This window comes from Bombyx mori, chromosome 20, assembly GCF_030269925.1.
Source record: "Bombyx mori chromosome 20, ASM3026992v2".
NCBI lineage: Eukaryota > Metazoa > Arthropoda > Insecta > Lepidoptera > Bombycidae > Bombyx > Bombyx mori.
The window spans coordinates 10,203,687-10,219,482 of record NC_085126.1 but is presented as its reverse complement, the minus strand read 5'-3'; the positions used below and the strand labels follow the sequence as shown (position 1 = coordinate 10,219,482).

At 42.4% G+C, this 15,796-nt stretch overlaps 1 protein-coding gene across 4 annotated transcripts; it reads right to left on the bottom strand.

Moving 5' to 3' along the window:
* Positions 1-3,422: 3,422 nt before the first annotated feature.
* LOC119630040 (uncharacterized) lies at positions 3,423-15,789 on the bottom strand. 4 transcript variants are annotated; one of them, XR_009975851.1, is made up of 3 exons: positions 10,472-15,789; positions 7,414-9,007; positions 3,423-4,397 (listed from the first exon to the last, which is right to left on the bottom strand). XR_009975851.1 is itself a non-coding variant. In XM_038017996.2 (3 exons), the coding sequence occupies exons 1-3, from the start codon at positions 15,107-15,109 to the stop codon at positions 3,613-3,615; spliced, it is 1,173 nt and encodes a 390-aa protein (XP_037873924.1). In that variant the 5' UTR covers positions 15,110-15,789; the 3' UTR covers positions 3,423-3,612. The 4 variants fall into 4 exon arrangements, 2 of the variants coding, with proteins under 2 accessions (XP_037873924.1, XP_062530405.1); XM_038017996.2 differs by having other exon boundaries at positions 7,414-7,476; positions 14,785-15,789; XR_009975850.1 differs by having other exon boundaries at positions 7,414-15,789.
* Positions 15,790-15,796: the final 7 nt, after the last annotated feature.

Here is a 15,796-nt window from a genome sequence, read left to right as displayed (position 1 = left end):
CTCGGGGGTAGGCTGGAGAGCGACTAGAACCATATTATATGGCTCCCTACCGCGACCGGTGTGCATACGGTGCACAGAATTCACTGGTAGGCCTTGTTCTAACAGGTCGGCTTTTACGAGCTCTACATCTAACTCTTTAGGGATTCCGCGTATTACAACGCGGAGTTCGCGCTCCTCCTGGAGCGTATACGTATGGAAACTTATACGCTCCTTACGGAGGTAAGAAGAGAGGGCCCTATGGTCGTCGGGTGTTTGAACCTTAATTTGAATGCCGTTCGCGAGGTTACGGGCATTCGTGAAATTTATATTTTTGGCCTTAAGGGCCAGGCAAACTCGATCCCAAGCTGCCTTCTCCTGAAGGATAACCGGGGGAGGGGTCTGGGTTTTATTTTGTGCCACCGGACGCGGCGACGGAGTGGCACGGGCTGGGGGCGCAACGGGAGTCTGAGGGCGGGGGCGCGACGCGTTCACGGCTTTGCTAATTTTAGCGGCCGCGGGAGCTCGAGACTCCGCGGCACGCTTCTTACCCTTCTGTACCAGGGTGAATCCATCCGTCGATGAGGCGGGGGCGAGGTCGACCTCCATGTCCGAGTCAGAGTCGGAGCACGAGGAGGCGGGTGCAGGCGACCTACGAGCAAGTGTAGGTGTTTTAGAGGGCGCGACGGAGGCCGCGGATGATCGCTCAGCTGAAACGATGGTCACGGCGGACGACGCAGCAGCTTTTCTCGCCAGTATAGGCGACACGGGAGCGGCAGGCACGACAGAGGCTGCGGTGCTCAATGCAGAAGCTCTGCACGCAGGTACAGGCGACGCAGGAGCAGCGAGCGCGGCGGAGTCCTCGAGAGGGCTCGCAGTGTGATTGGCCTTGAAGGCCAGAAACTCCGAGGCGAGCTGTGGGTGGCGAAGTCGGAGGAATTCCGCGAATACAGCGTCCATGATCGCTGAGTACCCAGGTGGGGCGGCCCCGGGTCTTGAAAACACTCGCCTTGCGGCGAGGCCCCAACTTCTCGGACCTGAGCGGTTCTATTGAACACAGGTGGCAATGCGGCGCGTACTACAGGACAAAGAAAAAGCACAACAAAACAGAAATTACGAAAAGAAACAAAACAAATAAATACTTGCAGGAAACCACTTTGTCGGCAAATGTTCCACGAACACAAAAATAACTAATACAAAACAAATAAAAGCTTCCAGGAAACACACTTGGTCGGCAGATGTATCACGAACACAGGCCGCGCGAACAATGGCCGGGCTAACAAAAGCCGGGCGAACAAAGACCGGGCGATCGAGTGGACGATGAGCACGTCCGCACGTGACGGGTGCCTCTATCGGAATGACAATAAATAGTATGCATGCGTGTATGCGTCAAATACATGGTATGTAGTGTGTGTAATGTTTTCTTTATTGATTTAATGTATCTTTTATGCATTATTTAAAATAAAATTAGCATTGTGCACTTCTTCTCTATATTCTCTATAAGTGTGGAAAATTTCATACTCCTCCGTCCGCGCAATTTTCGTAAAAAGGGATACAAAGTTTTTGCTTCACGTATTAATATACAGATATCTGCAATGGTTTTTTTTTTTTTATTGCCTTTGTAGGCAGACGGGCATACGGCCCACCTGATGGTGAGTGGTTACCGTCGCCCATGGACTTCAGCAATGCCAGGGGTAGAGCCAAGCCGCTGCCTACCGCTTAATACTCTCCACAAGCCTCGTTTGAAGAAAGACATGTCATAGCGCTCGGGAAACACCATGGAGGGGAGCTCATTCCATAGCCGGATGGTACGTGTCAAAAAAGATCTCTGGAAACGCACTGTGGATGATCGCAGTGGCTCCAGGTAGTATGGATGAACTCTACTCCGGTGGCGGGCGGTGCGATGGTAAAAACGAGATGCTGGTATCATCTCGAACAATTCCTCAGAGCACTCCCCATGGAACATACGGTATAAAATACAGAGGGAACCGAAGTCCCTCCGCAGACCCAGAGGCTCTTACGGATATTCCGTTATAACTACTGAACCATGCATCCAATTGACTTGAAACTTGGTATCCATGTAGAAAATACATGTACTTAATGGATAGGCTAATATTTATATGAGTGTTGGACTCCCTAATAATAATGACAATATAAAATAATGTTAATTTTAAACGCCCAGCGAAGCGGGCGAATACGGTTAGTAATTCAATAAAACTATTATATACCTAATACCAAAAATTAAGGCTTACTTATTCGTTTTTTTTTATTGCTTAGTTGGGTTAACGATACGAAATGACAATGAGGTTGGTAAGAGACTTTTAACTATGAATGTGGAAGGCTTTAGGGAAGAGGTAGACCTAAGAAGAAATTGATGGATTACGTGACAGATGATATGTGTAAGAAGGGAGTGAGCTCAGAAAAGGAGTATGGAAGTTTGGCGCCGACCCCTGGTGACTGGGAGAAGGGCAGGAGAATGATGATGAGTTGAGTGGACGAATCCATGGCCCACCTGATATTAAGTGGTTACCGGAGCCCACAGACTTCTACAACGTAAATGCGCCAGCTTTGAGATATGAGTTCTACGGTCTGGGTTTTTACAGTACAACGGCTGCCCCAGTCTTCAAACCGACACGCATTACTGCTTCACGGCAGAAATAGATAATAATGCTGCATACGTTTGCGATGGTCCATGGGTAAGGAATTATTACAATTTATTGTACTTTTTATACGATCGTCTGTGTCTTGGGCCTGACCACTCATCTATGCTAATATTATAAAGCTGAAGAGTTTGTTTGTTTGAACGCGCTAATCTCAGGAACTACTGGTTCGATTTGAAAAATTCTTTCAGTGTTAGATAGCTCATTTATTGAGGAAGGCTATAGGCTATATATTATAACATCACGGTAAGACCAATAACAGTGGAGCACCAATAAATAATGTTTCAAAATATTTCTACGTAAATGAAGTGGGGGGTAAAATTTGGCGTTATGCCAAAGTAACTATTCCATGCGGACGAAGTCGCGGGCAAAAGCTAATCACTATACCGCTTGCTCATCTCTGTACTACGAAGGCAATAAAAATGAAAGGAATACAAGACAAGTTGATTTGTAACGCCGATTCTCCTCTAGTCTGAGCCAAGTTTATTACGATAGTTTTTTAAACTGAATTAAATATTGTTGTAGCAAATTACATTAGGGGGTAATTAATAAGATAAAAAACTTGAATATATTCCGAGTTTCTACTTGATAAAAATTCGAAGGATGACGTTGTATTTTGTTCAAATACAGGGTGGCCCATAAGTCCTTTGATATGAAAAAAAATTATTAAAATAAAACTAATTACATTATGAAGTAAATTTTTATTTACATAAAAAGCTTAAAAAACGGGAATTGTTTCGAACTGCTCTGGGGTAGACCGGTGATGTATAAAATAAAAGAGTGGACTGTAGTATTTGGTAAGTTTATAAAAAAGGTAAAACAAGATAAACAAGTAAGTGTCGCGGGCGGCGTTGCTGCACGAAGTGACGAACGATACTTCAACCCGCGCCGCTGTCCTCCTCCCGGCGCCCGCGCCGCGCTATCGTCGATGTCCGTGCATCGACAGACTGCCCGGGTTGAAGTATATATGGGTACTTCAATGAAGAGGGAGGGGGCAGATGGAGTTGAAGCCTCGCACCACGGTCCCCGTCCTCATCTTGACCTCTGCGACCCGTGTGATGCCGTCGCTGCCCGGATACGTCATGGTAATGCGGCCCAAAGGCCACAACAGAGCCGGTAGCGTCCTGTCCTTCACAAGGACTAGCGTCCCTGGTATCAAGCTCCCTGTAGAGGTGGACCATTTAGATTTCTGCTGCAGCAGAGAAATGTATTCATTAATAAAGCGCTTCCAAAAATGCTGCCTGATGAGTTCCACTCGTTGGTAGCGCTCCAAGCGCGTGATGTTGCCGTCGGTAATCTGCGGGTGCGGAACTGACGTGAGCGGTCGTCCAATCAGAAAGTGAGCAGGAGTAAGGGCAGTTAAATCTAACGGATCAGAGGAAATAGGAGTAAGTGGACGGGAATTTAGAATGGCCTCAATTTGACATAAGCACGAAGACATTTCTTCATACGTGAGGTGAGTAAGACTGAGGAGTTTTTTGAGATGGCCTTTAGTGGCCTTAACCGCTGCTTCAGCCAGACCATTAAAATGAGGGGAATAAGGTGGAGAAAAATTAAAATCTATGCCTTCTTGAGACATGAATGACGCAATGTCTGAGTTTGAAAGGACGCCTTTGAGTTCGTTGCAAGCACCAACAAAATTTGTCCCATTGTCGGACCATATGCTGCGGGGCTTGCCTCGACGAGACACGAATCTTTTGAGAGCAGCTATGTACGCCTCCGATGACAATGCGGTGACGAGCTCGATATGAACAGCTTTTACTGCAAGGCACACAAAAATGCATAAGTATGATTTTACTAATTTACAGCCTCGCCCTTTACGATCAGCGATCAAAATTGGCCCAGCATAATCCACACTACAATTCAAGAAAGGAAATTGTAAATCAGTACGAGTTTTAGGTAATTGACCCATGATGGGTTGAACATTTTGTGCTCTATACCTAAAACATTTTAAGCAGTTTCTGACGACAGTCTTAGACAGATTTCTGCCTCCTAAGGGCCAGTAACTCTGGCGTATGTGAGTTAGTAAGAGCTGTGGTCCAGCATGTAAGAGATGCAAATGTTCAAAATGGAATATTAATTTAGTCAAAGCGTGTTTACTGCAAAGAACTATAGGGTGTTTTATATTAAAGTCATATGGGGAGTTGTCAAGCCTACCACCAACGCGTAAAATTGAATTACTATCTATAAATGGTGTTAATGAAATAAGACGACTGCTACGTGGTAGGGACTTCCCTGATTTCAATATAAAATATTCTTCGGGGAACATTTGAAGTTGAGCATTATGTATAATGAGATTTAATGAGATTTGTAGTTCTTCATTAGAAAGATTAGCTATATTTTTATTTGATTTGTTTTTAAAGTTATATATCGCTCTAAGTATGTAAGCAACTACTCTTTGTAAATAGCGTAAATTTGAATATTTAGTAATAAGATGATGAATTATGGAACTACCATGAGTTTTATTAGTATGAAGCGTATCGACATTACTACTAACTACATGACAAACTACGTCTGGTAGATCTTGTTTCATATTGGGTTTTTGTGGCCAATATTCTTGTGATTTAAATAGATAAGACGGGCCCGACCACCACAGCGAACTGGTGCTGATAGCATCAGCCTTCAGCCCACGGGAAACAAGATCCGCCGGGTTGTCCTTCGACGGCACGTAGCTCCAAGTACAACCAATCGTACTCTCTTGAATTTCGTTGACTCTGTTGCGCACAAAAGGCTTAAGTCGATTAGGCGACGTCGACAACCACGCCAATACAATTGTGGAATCGCACCAGAAATAAACGTTGTCTATACGCATGGTTAGAGAGTCACGAACTTTGGTACACAGTCTTGTAGCTGCTAACGCTCCGCAAAGCTCAAGTCGCGGTATTGTGGTGGGCTTAATAGGAGCTATGCGACTTTTTGAAGCCAAAAGTCGTACGCAAATAGACCCTGAAGCTTTAATTGAACGGATATAAAGACACGCACCGTAAACCTTCTCTGAAGCGTCGCAAAAGACATGAATTTCGTTATTTGTTGAGTCACTACATGAAATAAATCTAGGTATCTTCAGCTGATTAAGAGAAGATAAAGTACTAGTAAAGGAAGACCAAAGATCCCTAAGTTCTTGAGACACTACGTCGTCCCAGTTGTACTTGTCGATCCAAAGTCGTTGCATGAGAATTTTTGCTTCGACAACGCACGGACTTACCAGGCCTAGTGGGTCGAAAATTTGACTTACAACCGACAACACGTGACGCTTTGTAATTTTACTACAGATGTCAATATTAATGGAAAAAGAAAGCATATCAACATTGCAACACCATTGCAAACCTAATGTTTTAGATGAAGTGTTGACGTCACTATTTAAGTCTAACATATTGTCAGTGGAAGCGTCGCCACGTTCTGACATTATTGCTGATAAGATACGAGAATCATTTGATTTAAATTTACGCAAATGAAATTCAGCTGATGACAAAGTATCAATCACGCCTTTACACAACTCAATAGTACCTGAGAGAGTGCTATTACCGCTTAAAAGATCGTCAACGTAAAAGTCGTGAATTATTGCATGTTTGACGTCTTCACTTACAGCTGACGAAGCCAGACTGGTCAGGCATTTCGTGGCTAAGTAAGGCGCTGATGCTGTTCCATAAGTCACCGTGTTTAAACAATATACTTTGAGGGGAGCATTGTGATTATCGCGGAAAACAATGCGCTGAAGAGATCGCTGCGAGGGGTTTACCTCTATAGATCGATACATTTTCTCAATGTCCCCTGAGATTACATATCTATGCTGACGAAAGCGTAGCAATATGGAAAGTAAGTCGTCTTGCACTACAGGACCAATCATTTGGATGTCGTTCAGTGAAACGCCGGAAGTTGTGATCGCAGATGCATCGAAGACCGTTCGCAGCTTTGTAGTTGTGCTGGACTCACGAATAATTCCATGATGAGGCATGAAATAACTGACTCCCTTGTCAGTAGATGACTCTGAAAAATTGCGAACTTCACTTTCCTTAGTCATATGCCCTAGCTTTAGGTATTCATGCATGAAGTCTACGTAGCGCTGCTTGAAACCTAAATCACGCTGAAAGCGTCGCTCTAAGGATAAAAATCGACTTATAGCCATTTGAAGAGAGTCTCCTAATATTTGAGGATCCCTTTTTAATGGAATAGAAACTACAAAGCGGCCATCGTCGTTTCTATAAGTATTACGAAGAAAATGTTGCTTACATGCATTTTCTTCATTTGTGAGTGAGTGTTTTGATGGAACTGAATCGAGTTCCCAAAAACGTTCTATATTAAAATTGACGTCGTTTTTGACAAGACTACAGAAGTGAGATTGAGATTGAAGGCGTGGAGAATAAGCCACAAGACCTGAAACAATCCAACCTAATTTCGTTTCGTGAAGTGTAGGTTGATTCTTACCTAAATCGATGGTATTATGTAATAATACTTGCCAAAAGATTTCAGCCCCTACAAGTATATCTATAGACTGACGGAATGTTGAATGTAGGGTCAGCTAGATGTAGACCCGAAGGCAGAGGGACATGAGTTCTAGGTATGAAACGCGAAGGCAATACTTTTGTTACCTCAGGCAATATTAGACAACCTAAGTCGACTGTATAATTACCGTAATAGGACTCGAGCGTGAGATTACAAGACTGTGTACTATAAGAGGTCTGATTGTTTATACCTGTGATTGTAGTGGAGCTACTACCGTGTCGTGACAGCCCAAGCTTGGATGAAAAGGCGTCTGTGACAAAGTTGGCGGTACTACCGTTGTCCAGCAAAACTCGGGCGGGGTGCTTAGTGCCATCGGCACCACCCACTCTCACCATAGCTGTGGAAAGCAATATAAAAGAAGCTGTATTACTGTGTTCAAAATTGGCTGAAAAAGCAACATTATCAGCGCCTGGCATGGGGTTTGACGCTGCGCTACGCTCAGGCTCTGAATGTAAAAGGGTATTGTGTCGTGCTTTGCAGTACTTGCAATGGGATAGCTTGCACGTTCTATCAGTATGACCTAAGCGTAAGCAATTTATACAAACTTTAAATTTCTTTGCCTTTTCAATGCGCACCTCAGTAGGTAAGCTCCTGAATGTTTCACAGGTGTAAAGCAAGTGATTTTCATTACATAATGGACATTTAGAATTATTTGATTGAATTTGATTGCTATTAGATTGTATGATGTAATTTGTAGATTTGTTATTGTAATTATTGTTATTTGTTTCTTTAGATTTAAGGTTGATTTTACTGTTTTCTTCTATTTTTTCAAGTAGGTTAATTTGATTTTCAATAAAAAAAATAAATTGATTTAAAGTAGGGGGCTCTGAAAGTTTGTTACGATGCTCCTCCCAGTATCGGCTTGTGCTGCTGTCTAGTTTCTGTGAGATCATAAAGATGATTAATGTGTCCCAATGTTCAGTTGGCTGCTTTAAAGTTTTTAATGCCCTAATATTTTTATTTGTGACATCAATAAGGTAGCGCAAGCTTTTACTGGACTCTTTGGAGCACGGTGCAACACTAAACAACGCTTGAACGTGGTTGTGTATTAACAGCTGGTCCTTGTCGTACCGCTGACATAGCAAGTCCCAAGCGTTATTGTAATTTTCACTGGTAAAATCTATATTTTTAATAACTAAAGCCGCGCTGCCGCGTAAACAGGACTGGTGCGGCTTGCGATTTTGTTTGCTGGTTGAGAGGCTTGGTGAATTTGGTTTCCGAGAAATAAAACTGTTTTGTCTGTGGCGTATTTTTCTACAGTTAGGTGTTTATTGTTCAAACTTTTTTACATGAATAAAAATGGTGTGTATTACACGAATCGAGGATTGGGGGGTAAAGGGGAACAATATGGATGACCAATCGCATGACTGCAAATTTGCATATCATCGTCCTCTACTCGTCCATCAGTAATACGAGTACGATCTCGAACATGCCCCCGGCCTTGGAAGCAGTGGCTTTCAATGTTCTTGCGTTTCATCCACATCTTGGAAGAGAGGACAAATTTTCGAAAAGGTGCGTCTCACCACACCCGCTGCCGTCCGTATGTCAGCCACTCGGGAAATGCCGTCTGAACCTGGTATTGTGCGAACCACACGTCCCAAGCGCCACTTCAGCGGAGGAAGATTGTTGTCCTTTATCACCACTAACGAATTGGGCTTCAAATCATCTTTATTCACGGTCCACTTTGCTCGCACCTGCAGCTCAGAAATATATTCTTTAGTCCATCGATTCCAAAACTGTTGACGAAGTAGTTCCAACCTCTGGTATCGCTGTAGGCGGCTAATTGGTACATCGCGTACGTCATCGCAGACTGGAGCAGTAAGTGGTCGACCAATCAGGAAATGGCTTGGTGTAAGCGGTGAAAAATCCTGTGGATCAGAGGAAAGAGGGGACAAAGGTCGAGAGTTTAATACAGCTTCTATTTGCGCTAATACTGTGCTATACTCTTCGAATGTCAGGTGCGCGTTTCCTACAATGCGAGTAAGATGATTCTTGCATGATTTTACACCTGCTTCCCATAAACCACCAAAATGCGGAGAATAAGGTGGAATAAAACGAAATTTAATTCTTTGACTAATGGCATATTCTAAAATCTCTCCACTACATCTGCGTAAGAAGTTGGTAAAGTCATTCATAAGACCTACAAAATTGCGACCGTTATCAGAAAATATTTCTGAAGGCTTACCGCGTCGTGAGATAAACCGTTTTAAAGTTAATAAGTAAGCTTCACTCGAGAGGTCACTTACCAACTCCAAGTGAATTGCGCGTGTCACGAAACAAATAAATAAACAAATATAACCCTTTACAGGTTTTGCGCCCCTACCTTTGCGGTTCAGTATGAATATTGGGCCAGCATAATCTACTCCACATCGAACAAACGGTAAACTAGGAGTAATTCGTTCTTTGGGTAGGTTGCCCATCATCGGGGTAAGGGTCGTACCTCTAATACGCGTACACGTAACACAGCCGTGTACTACTTGGCGAGCTAAATTCCTACCCCCTATAGGCCACCAGGTTTCGCGGACATGGAAGAGTAACGCTTGCGGAGCCGCGTGAAGAAGCTGAATATGCTCATGCCGAAATAGTAGAAGAGCAAAATAGTGTTTGCTCGAAATCAAAATCGGATGTTTTTTGTCATAGGTAAATTCATCAGAATTAACTAAACGACCGCCTACGCGCATTATTTTCTGATCGTCTAAAAATAAATTTAGTTTTGACAAATGACCTTTACCCTTAACCAGGCCGCTACCAGACAACAGTGCATATTCAGACGGATAATATTCCATTTGAGATAATCGTACTAATGTTTTTTCAGCATAATCTAATTCATCCACACTGAGATGACATGTGCGCTTGTTATATTTAAAACGACTATTATGTATGAACCTTAATATAAATGCCATCGTGCGACGCATACGTTTGAATTGTGAAAACCTGTGAAAGGGGAACACTGATGATTCACAGGAATTGCAAACTTCAGCAGTTGTAACGACTGATTTGACTTCAGGTAGCTCACTATGTTTAAATGAATCGGCATCTTTGTGATTCTCTATAGAAAAGGTATGAGTTTTAAGAAATTCCGGTCCCTCCCACCATGAGACAGAAGAAGAAAGATCTTCTAAGCTAACACCGCGTGATGCAAGATCAGCAGGATTATTTTCGCCGTTTACGTGACGCCAAGGAAAGTTTTGCGTTAATTCATGAATTTCCGCAGTCCTATTTTGTACAAACACCTTGAGTCGATAAGGCGGCATGTGTAACCAGCCTAACACTATACTCGAATCCGTCCAGAAAACAACGTTATTAAACTTCCAATGCAATGAATTACGCACCTTGTCATACAATCTAGCCCCCAATAAAGCTCCACAAAGTTCGAGACGCGGTATACTTAATGTTTTCAGCGGCGCGACCTTTGTTTTTGAAATTAATAATCTCACCGATACAGTCGAGTCAGTACTAACTGTGCGAATATAAATGCACGCACCATACGCTGTCTGAGACGCGTCACTAAAAACATGCAGTTCAATATACATACGTTGCACACCTATAACGTGGCGAGGTATACGGATTGTGTCGAGCACTTGTAGTGAATTATCAAACCGGTTCCATACTCGCGCTATATGATCGGGAACTGTGTCGTCCCAGCCCATTTTAAGTAGCCACAATTGTTGTAAAAGCACCTTCGCAACAATTATAACGGGACTTAGTAAGCCTAGAGGGTCGAAAATTTGAGAAACGTTAGATAAAATAGACCGTTTTGTGATGGGTTCCATACTAACATTAATTTGCATATTATTAAAATAAAATTCGTCACTTAGATTACACCAAATTAATCCCAAGGTTTTAGAAGGTGTATTATTTTCAACTGGAGTTAATAGTTTTGACTGATTGGGTGATTGGCTGTTATCATCGCGCGCAAAATTAAATATCCACTTCCGCAGTGGAAAACAGCCACCCTGAAGTGTCTTTTGTGTTTTATCACATAATTGTATTAATTTATCTTTATTGTCCAGCCCGGTTATATAATCATCGACATAAAAATCTTCTTGTATGACTCGCGTGACGTCAGGGTCAGAGGATTCGACCGCTAATTGCTTTAAACATCTAACGCTTAAGAAAGGCGCGGAGGAGGTTCCGTATGTCACCGTATTTAATTTAAATGTCCTTAATGGATTCGACGGTTCGTCACGCCACAAAATCATTTGCAAACTGCGTTGGTCCTCGTCTACTAAACATTGCCTGTACATCTTCTCCACGTCGGCGCATGCAACGTACTTGTGCTGTCTAAAACGGAGAAGAATTGAAACAAGATCGCCCTGTATAGGAGGACCGACCAACTGCAAGTCATTAAGTGACTTACCGGAGCTGGATGGTGCGCTAGCATCAAACACCGCTCGCAGCTTGGTGGTGGTGCTGAGCTCACGGAACACACCGTGATGTGGCATAAAATAACACGGGGATTCATAGGAATCTACCTGCGTCATGTGACCCAAACTCTGATATTCCTGCATAAAATTGGAATATAAACGTTTATACTCAGGTGAGCGCTGCAGTCGTTTTTCTAACGCTAAAAACCGACGCTCTGCTTGCGTATACGAATCGCCCAAGACTTCAGGTGACTGATTGAGCGGAACACGCACACAAAACCTCCCTTCGCTGTTGCGTGTAGTAGTGCGAATGAAGTGTTCCTCGCATGCACGTTCTTCCTCAGTCTGCGCGTCTCTGATCTTAGGTAATTCCTCGATCTCCCAGAACAATCGAAGTTGCGTATCTAAGGCGTTAGTAAAATTGCAATGTATTTGCGTATTTTTTTGCGTGTAACTATTGTTAATTGGACCAGAAATAATCCAACCTAAGCTAGTATTTTGTAAGTACGGACCATTAGGTAGTCGAATCTTTCCTTCTCCTAATAGATCCCAAAACAGGTCTGCACCTATTAAGATGTCAATGGGTCTAGAACCTAAAAAATCAGGATCGGCCAACCGTATGTTGTCTGGAAAACAGAACTGCGCGCCTAATTGACATACGATGGGCACCGAGGCTGTGATTTTCGATAGCACGTAACAATGAATGCGCGTAGTGAACGTATTATCGATGCAAGACTTAACAACGATGTTACAAGCTTGAGTAGAATATATGACCGTATCACCTACGCCTTGTACTTCGTTTGTGGACTGTATTAATCGCGTATTTAATAATTGGCATAATGATTTTGAAATAAAGCACCGTTGGCTTCCGCTGTCGAGTAGTGCTCGCGCTTTATGATAGGTACCATGTACATCGGCTACTTCGACAACAGCCGTGGATAATAAAATAGACTGCACACTTGCAGATTCATTGCATTGTGTTTGCATGTGTGATTTGTTTACCTGGATACGAAGCGAGTCAGTGCAGGCAGCGGGGGTCGCGGGCGCGGGCACACGAGGCGCTCGCACATCATCGGTTATTTTATCTCCTTCAGTACTCGTTGTAGTATGGAACGATATGTCACTAGCAGAGTTATCATTATGAATTAGCGAGTTATGTTTTTTGTCGCATTTTCTACACGGCCCAAATCTGCAGTTATTTAGTGTGTGTCCCGAACGTAAACAATTCTTACATAAATTATGTACCCGTATAAGTTTTAACTTTGATTCTAAATCGCTTTCTATAAACTTATTGCAAGAATAAAGTGGATGATTCGCGTTGCATTTAACACACAGTGCTTTACCGCGTAATTGACGATCGTACGACTTATTCGGGCTGTTGGAAACATTGCAGTGTGTTGTATAGTTATATTTATGTTGTTTTTTGTTTTCAATGATTGTTGATGTCGTATCTTTACTATGTGAAAGCTTCAATGTTTCCAACATGTCCGCGCGATGTTTGAGAAACCGAATTAATTCATCCAACTTTATCGTATTTTTAGAATTATTTTCGTTCGAGAATAAAGTGCACTTGTGTGTCTCCCATTCGCGTTCAGTAATCCTATCTAATTTTGACACGATAATATAATTGATCAGTGTATCCCAACTGTCTGTGGGTTCACCAAGTATTTTTAGTGCGCGTAAATTCTTTGAAATAGTGTCGATTAAATTTCTAATTAAAATAGGAGATTCTTTGGCTAGTGTGGGAAGAGTAAACAAAGCCTTTACGTGGTTGTGCACTAACAGCCTACAATTGTTATACCTATTTAATATCAACTCCCATGCAACCTCATAATTATCAGAAGAAAATTCGATGGAATGAATCACTAGTTCTGCATTACCCTTTAGACAAGATTTTAAGTAGTGAAATTTTTTAATACTGGAAATATCTTTACAATTATGAACAAGCGACGTAAATGTATCTCTGAACTCAAGCCAGTGCTCATAGGCACCGTCGAAAGTAGGCATGGAAATAGTGGGTAGTTTTACTGGTGCTTCGCGATTAGAATTGTGACAAGACTTGGAACAGCTCATGACCTCATCATTATTTAGCATAGATTCTGCGTGAGCTAATGTACTATAGTAGCTGTTCTCAAAGAGTTCTCGTTGATCACACTGACCCGCTAATTCACTTTCAGAAACATTTTCTTCAATCTTTGTTTGAATGTCGTTAAATTCGGAAAACAAAGTAGCGGCACCTTGAATTCTCAACTTTAAATCTATACGAATTTCATTATTAAAGACACGTTCGTCACTATTCTCTAGCGATGTTATATGGTTTGTAAATTTAGTCAGTCTGCATTTAATTATGCCGCGTTTTTTAACAAGGGCGCGAACTAGATCATTACTTTCTGCACTTAGCAGGTTGGGGGATTTATCACGAGATTTAACGGAATCAGTTGGCATATTGGTGGTAAATGAAAAGAGATGTACTTACAGCTATTAGTCAGGCAGTCTAAAACCACGACACTAGTGCTAGCAACGTCACCAGCTTCGTGATTGACGGTAAACTGCGAAAACTCGAAACTTCTATGCGGCAATCGTACTGAAATCAGTTTAGACACAGTATTGCACAAAGAGAACAGGAGGTGATGGAATGAAGGAATGATTGACCCCACCGGATTGCGTATGATATTCGATGAAAGCCAATAATACTTCGATACCGATGTGCGCTTGGCCTCCAGTTGTCCTTTGTGTAGGCCGTAGTCCAAAATTCATCCAAAGCAGCGCGTCTTCGTCTTCCAGCAAATAACTACCGCCACTTGCAATGATTCCAATGGTCGCTGAATCTTGAATTTGGCTCGATGGTCCAAAAAATGGTGCGGCTTGCGATTTTGTTTGCTGGTTGAGAGGCTTTGTGAATTTGGTTTCCGAGAAATAAAACTGTTTTGTCTGTGGCGTATTTTTCTACAGTTAGGTGTTTATTGTTCAAACTTTTTTACATGAATAAAAATGGTGTGTATTACACGAATCGAGGATTGGGGGGTAAAGGGGAACAATATGGATGACCAATCGCATGACTGCAAATTTGCATATCATCGTCCTCTACTCGTCCATCAGTAATACGAGTACGATCTCGAACAAGGACCGAAGGTAATGAAATCTCATAATATCATCATTACATTTATTATTATGGATGAGGGAAATGTAGGTATCTTTGAATTCGAGCCAACCCTGAACGCTACCATCAAAATGTGGCAAATCAATTTTGGGCAATCGAACATTTGTGTGTACCCTACCTGAACCTTCTGAGTTGGTAGTTGCTGAAAGCAGGCTTCGCGCCAGTGCCACCGCAGGATGGTATTGGTCCTCGAACTCACACCGGGATTTAAAGTCGTCATCGGGTGCGTCCAACAACGTCTCGATCTCCGTCTGTAACTTGTCGAAGTCGTTGTATAAACACTGAATACGCTCATAACGTCCTTCCAACTCAAAACGTTGTAAGTCGGTCAAGCTAGAAAAACTAGTAAGAGGTTTAATATAATTTCTGAAAATAGTAAGTTTGGCTTTAATTGCACCTCGTCGCTTAATAAGAGTATCTAAATCCTCAGAATGTTGGCTCATAATGTATTATAATAAGCAAAATAAACAGAAATAATAAGAATAATTAAATAAGAATTAAAGAATAAGAATGAATTTTGATTGTAAGATGAGGGTAGTTTTTATCTTGGCAAATTGAGGCGAAAATTAGGTAAAAAATTGAATGCGCTAAACGGCAAAAATATGAGGGAATAAAGGTTGTCTGATTGGAACGAACTCACTCAGGTATGCAATCCGTCCAATATTCCGAAGTCCAATATTCACGACTCCTTGCAGCTTCAACGTAGTGAACAGTAAAACGTCCGTTCGTTTTTAAATGGCCAACCAACGCCGACAGTTTGTTGTACAGGTTTTATTCCGGTGAGTTTTAAGCTGACAAAACTAAAGGACCATGTTTCGAACTGCTCTGGGGTAGACCGGTGATGTATAAAATAAAAGAGTGGACTGTATTATTTGGTAAGTTTATAAAAAGAGCAAAACAAGACGAAAACAAGTAAGTGTCGCGGGCGGCGTTGCTGCACGAAGTGACGAACGATACTTCAACCCGCGCCGCTGTCCTCCTCCCGGCGCCCGCGCCGCGCGATCGTCGATGTCCGTGCATCGACACAGACTGTGACGAAACTCGGGCTAACTCGCAACAAGGTGATGCTGTGTGTGTTGTGGGATTGGAAGGGCATTATTCATTATGAGCTGTTACCACCAGGCAGGACC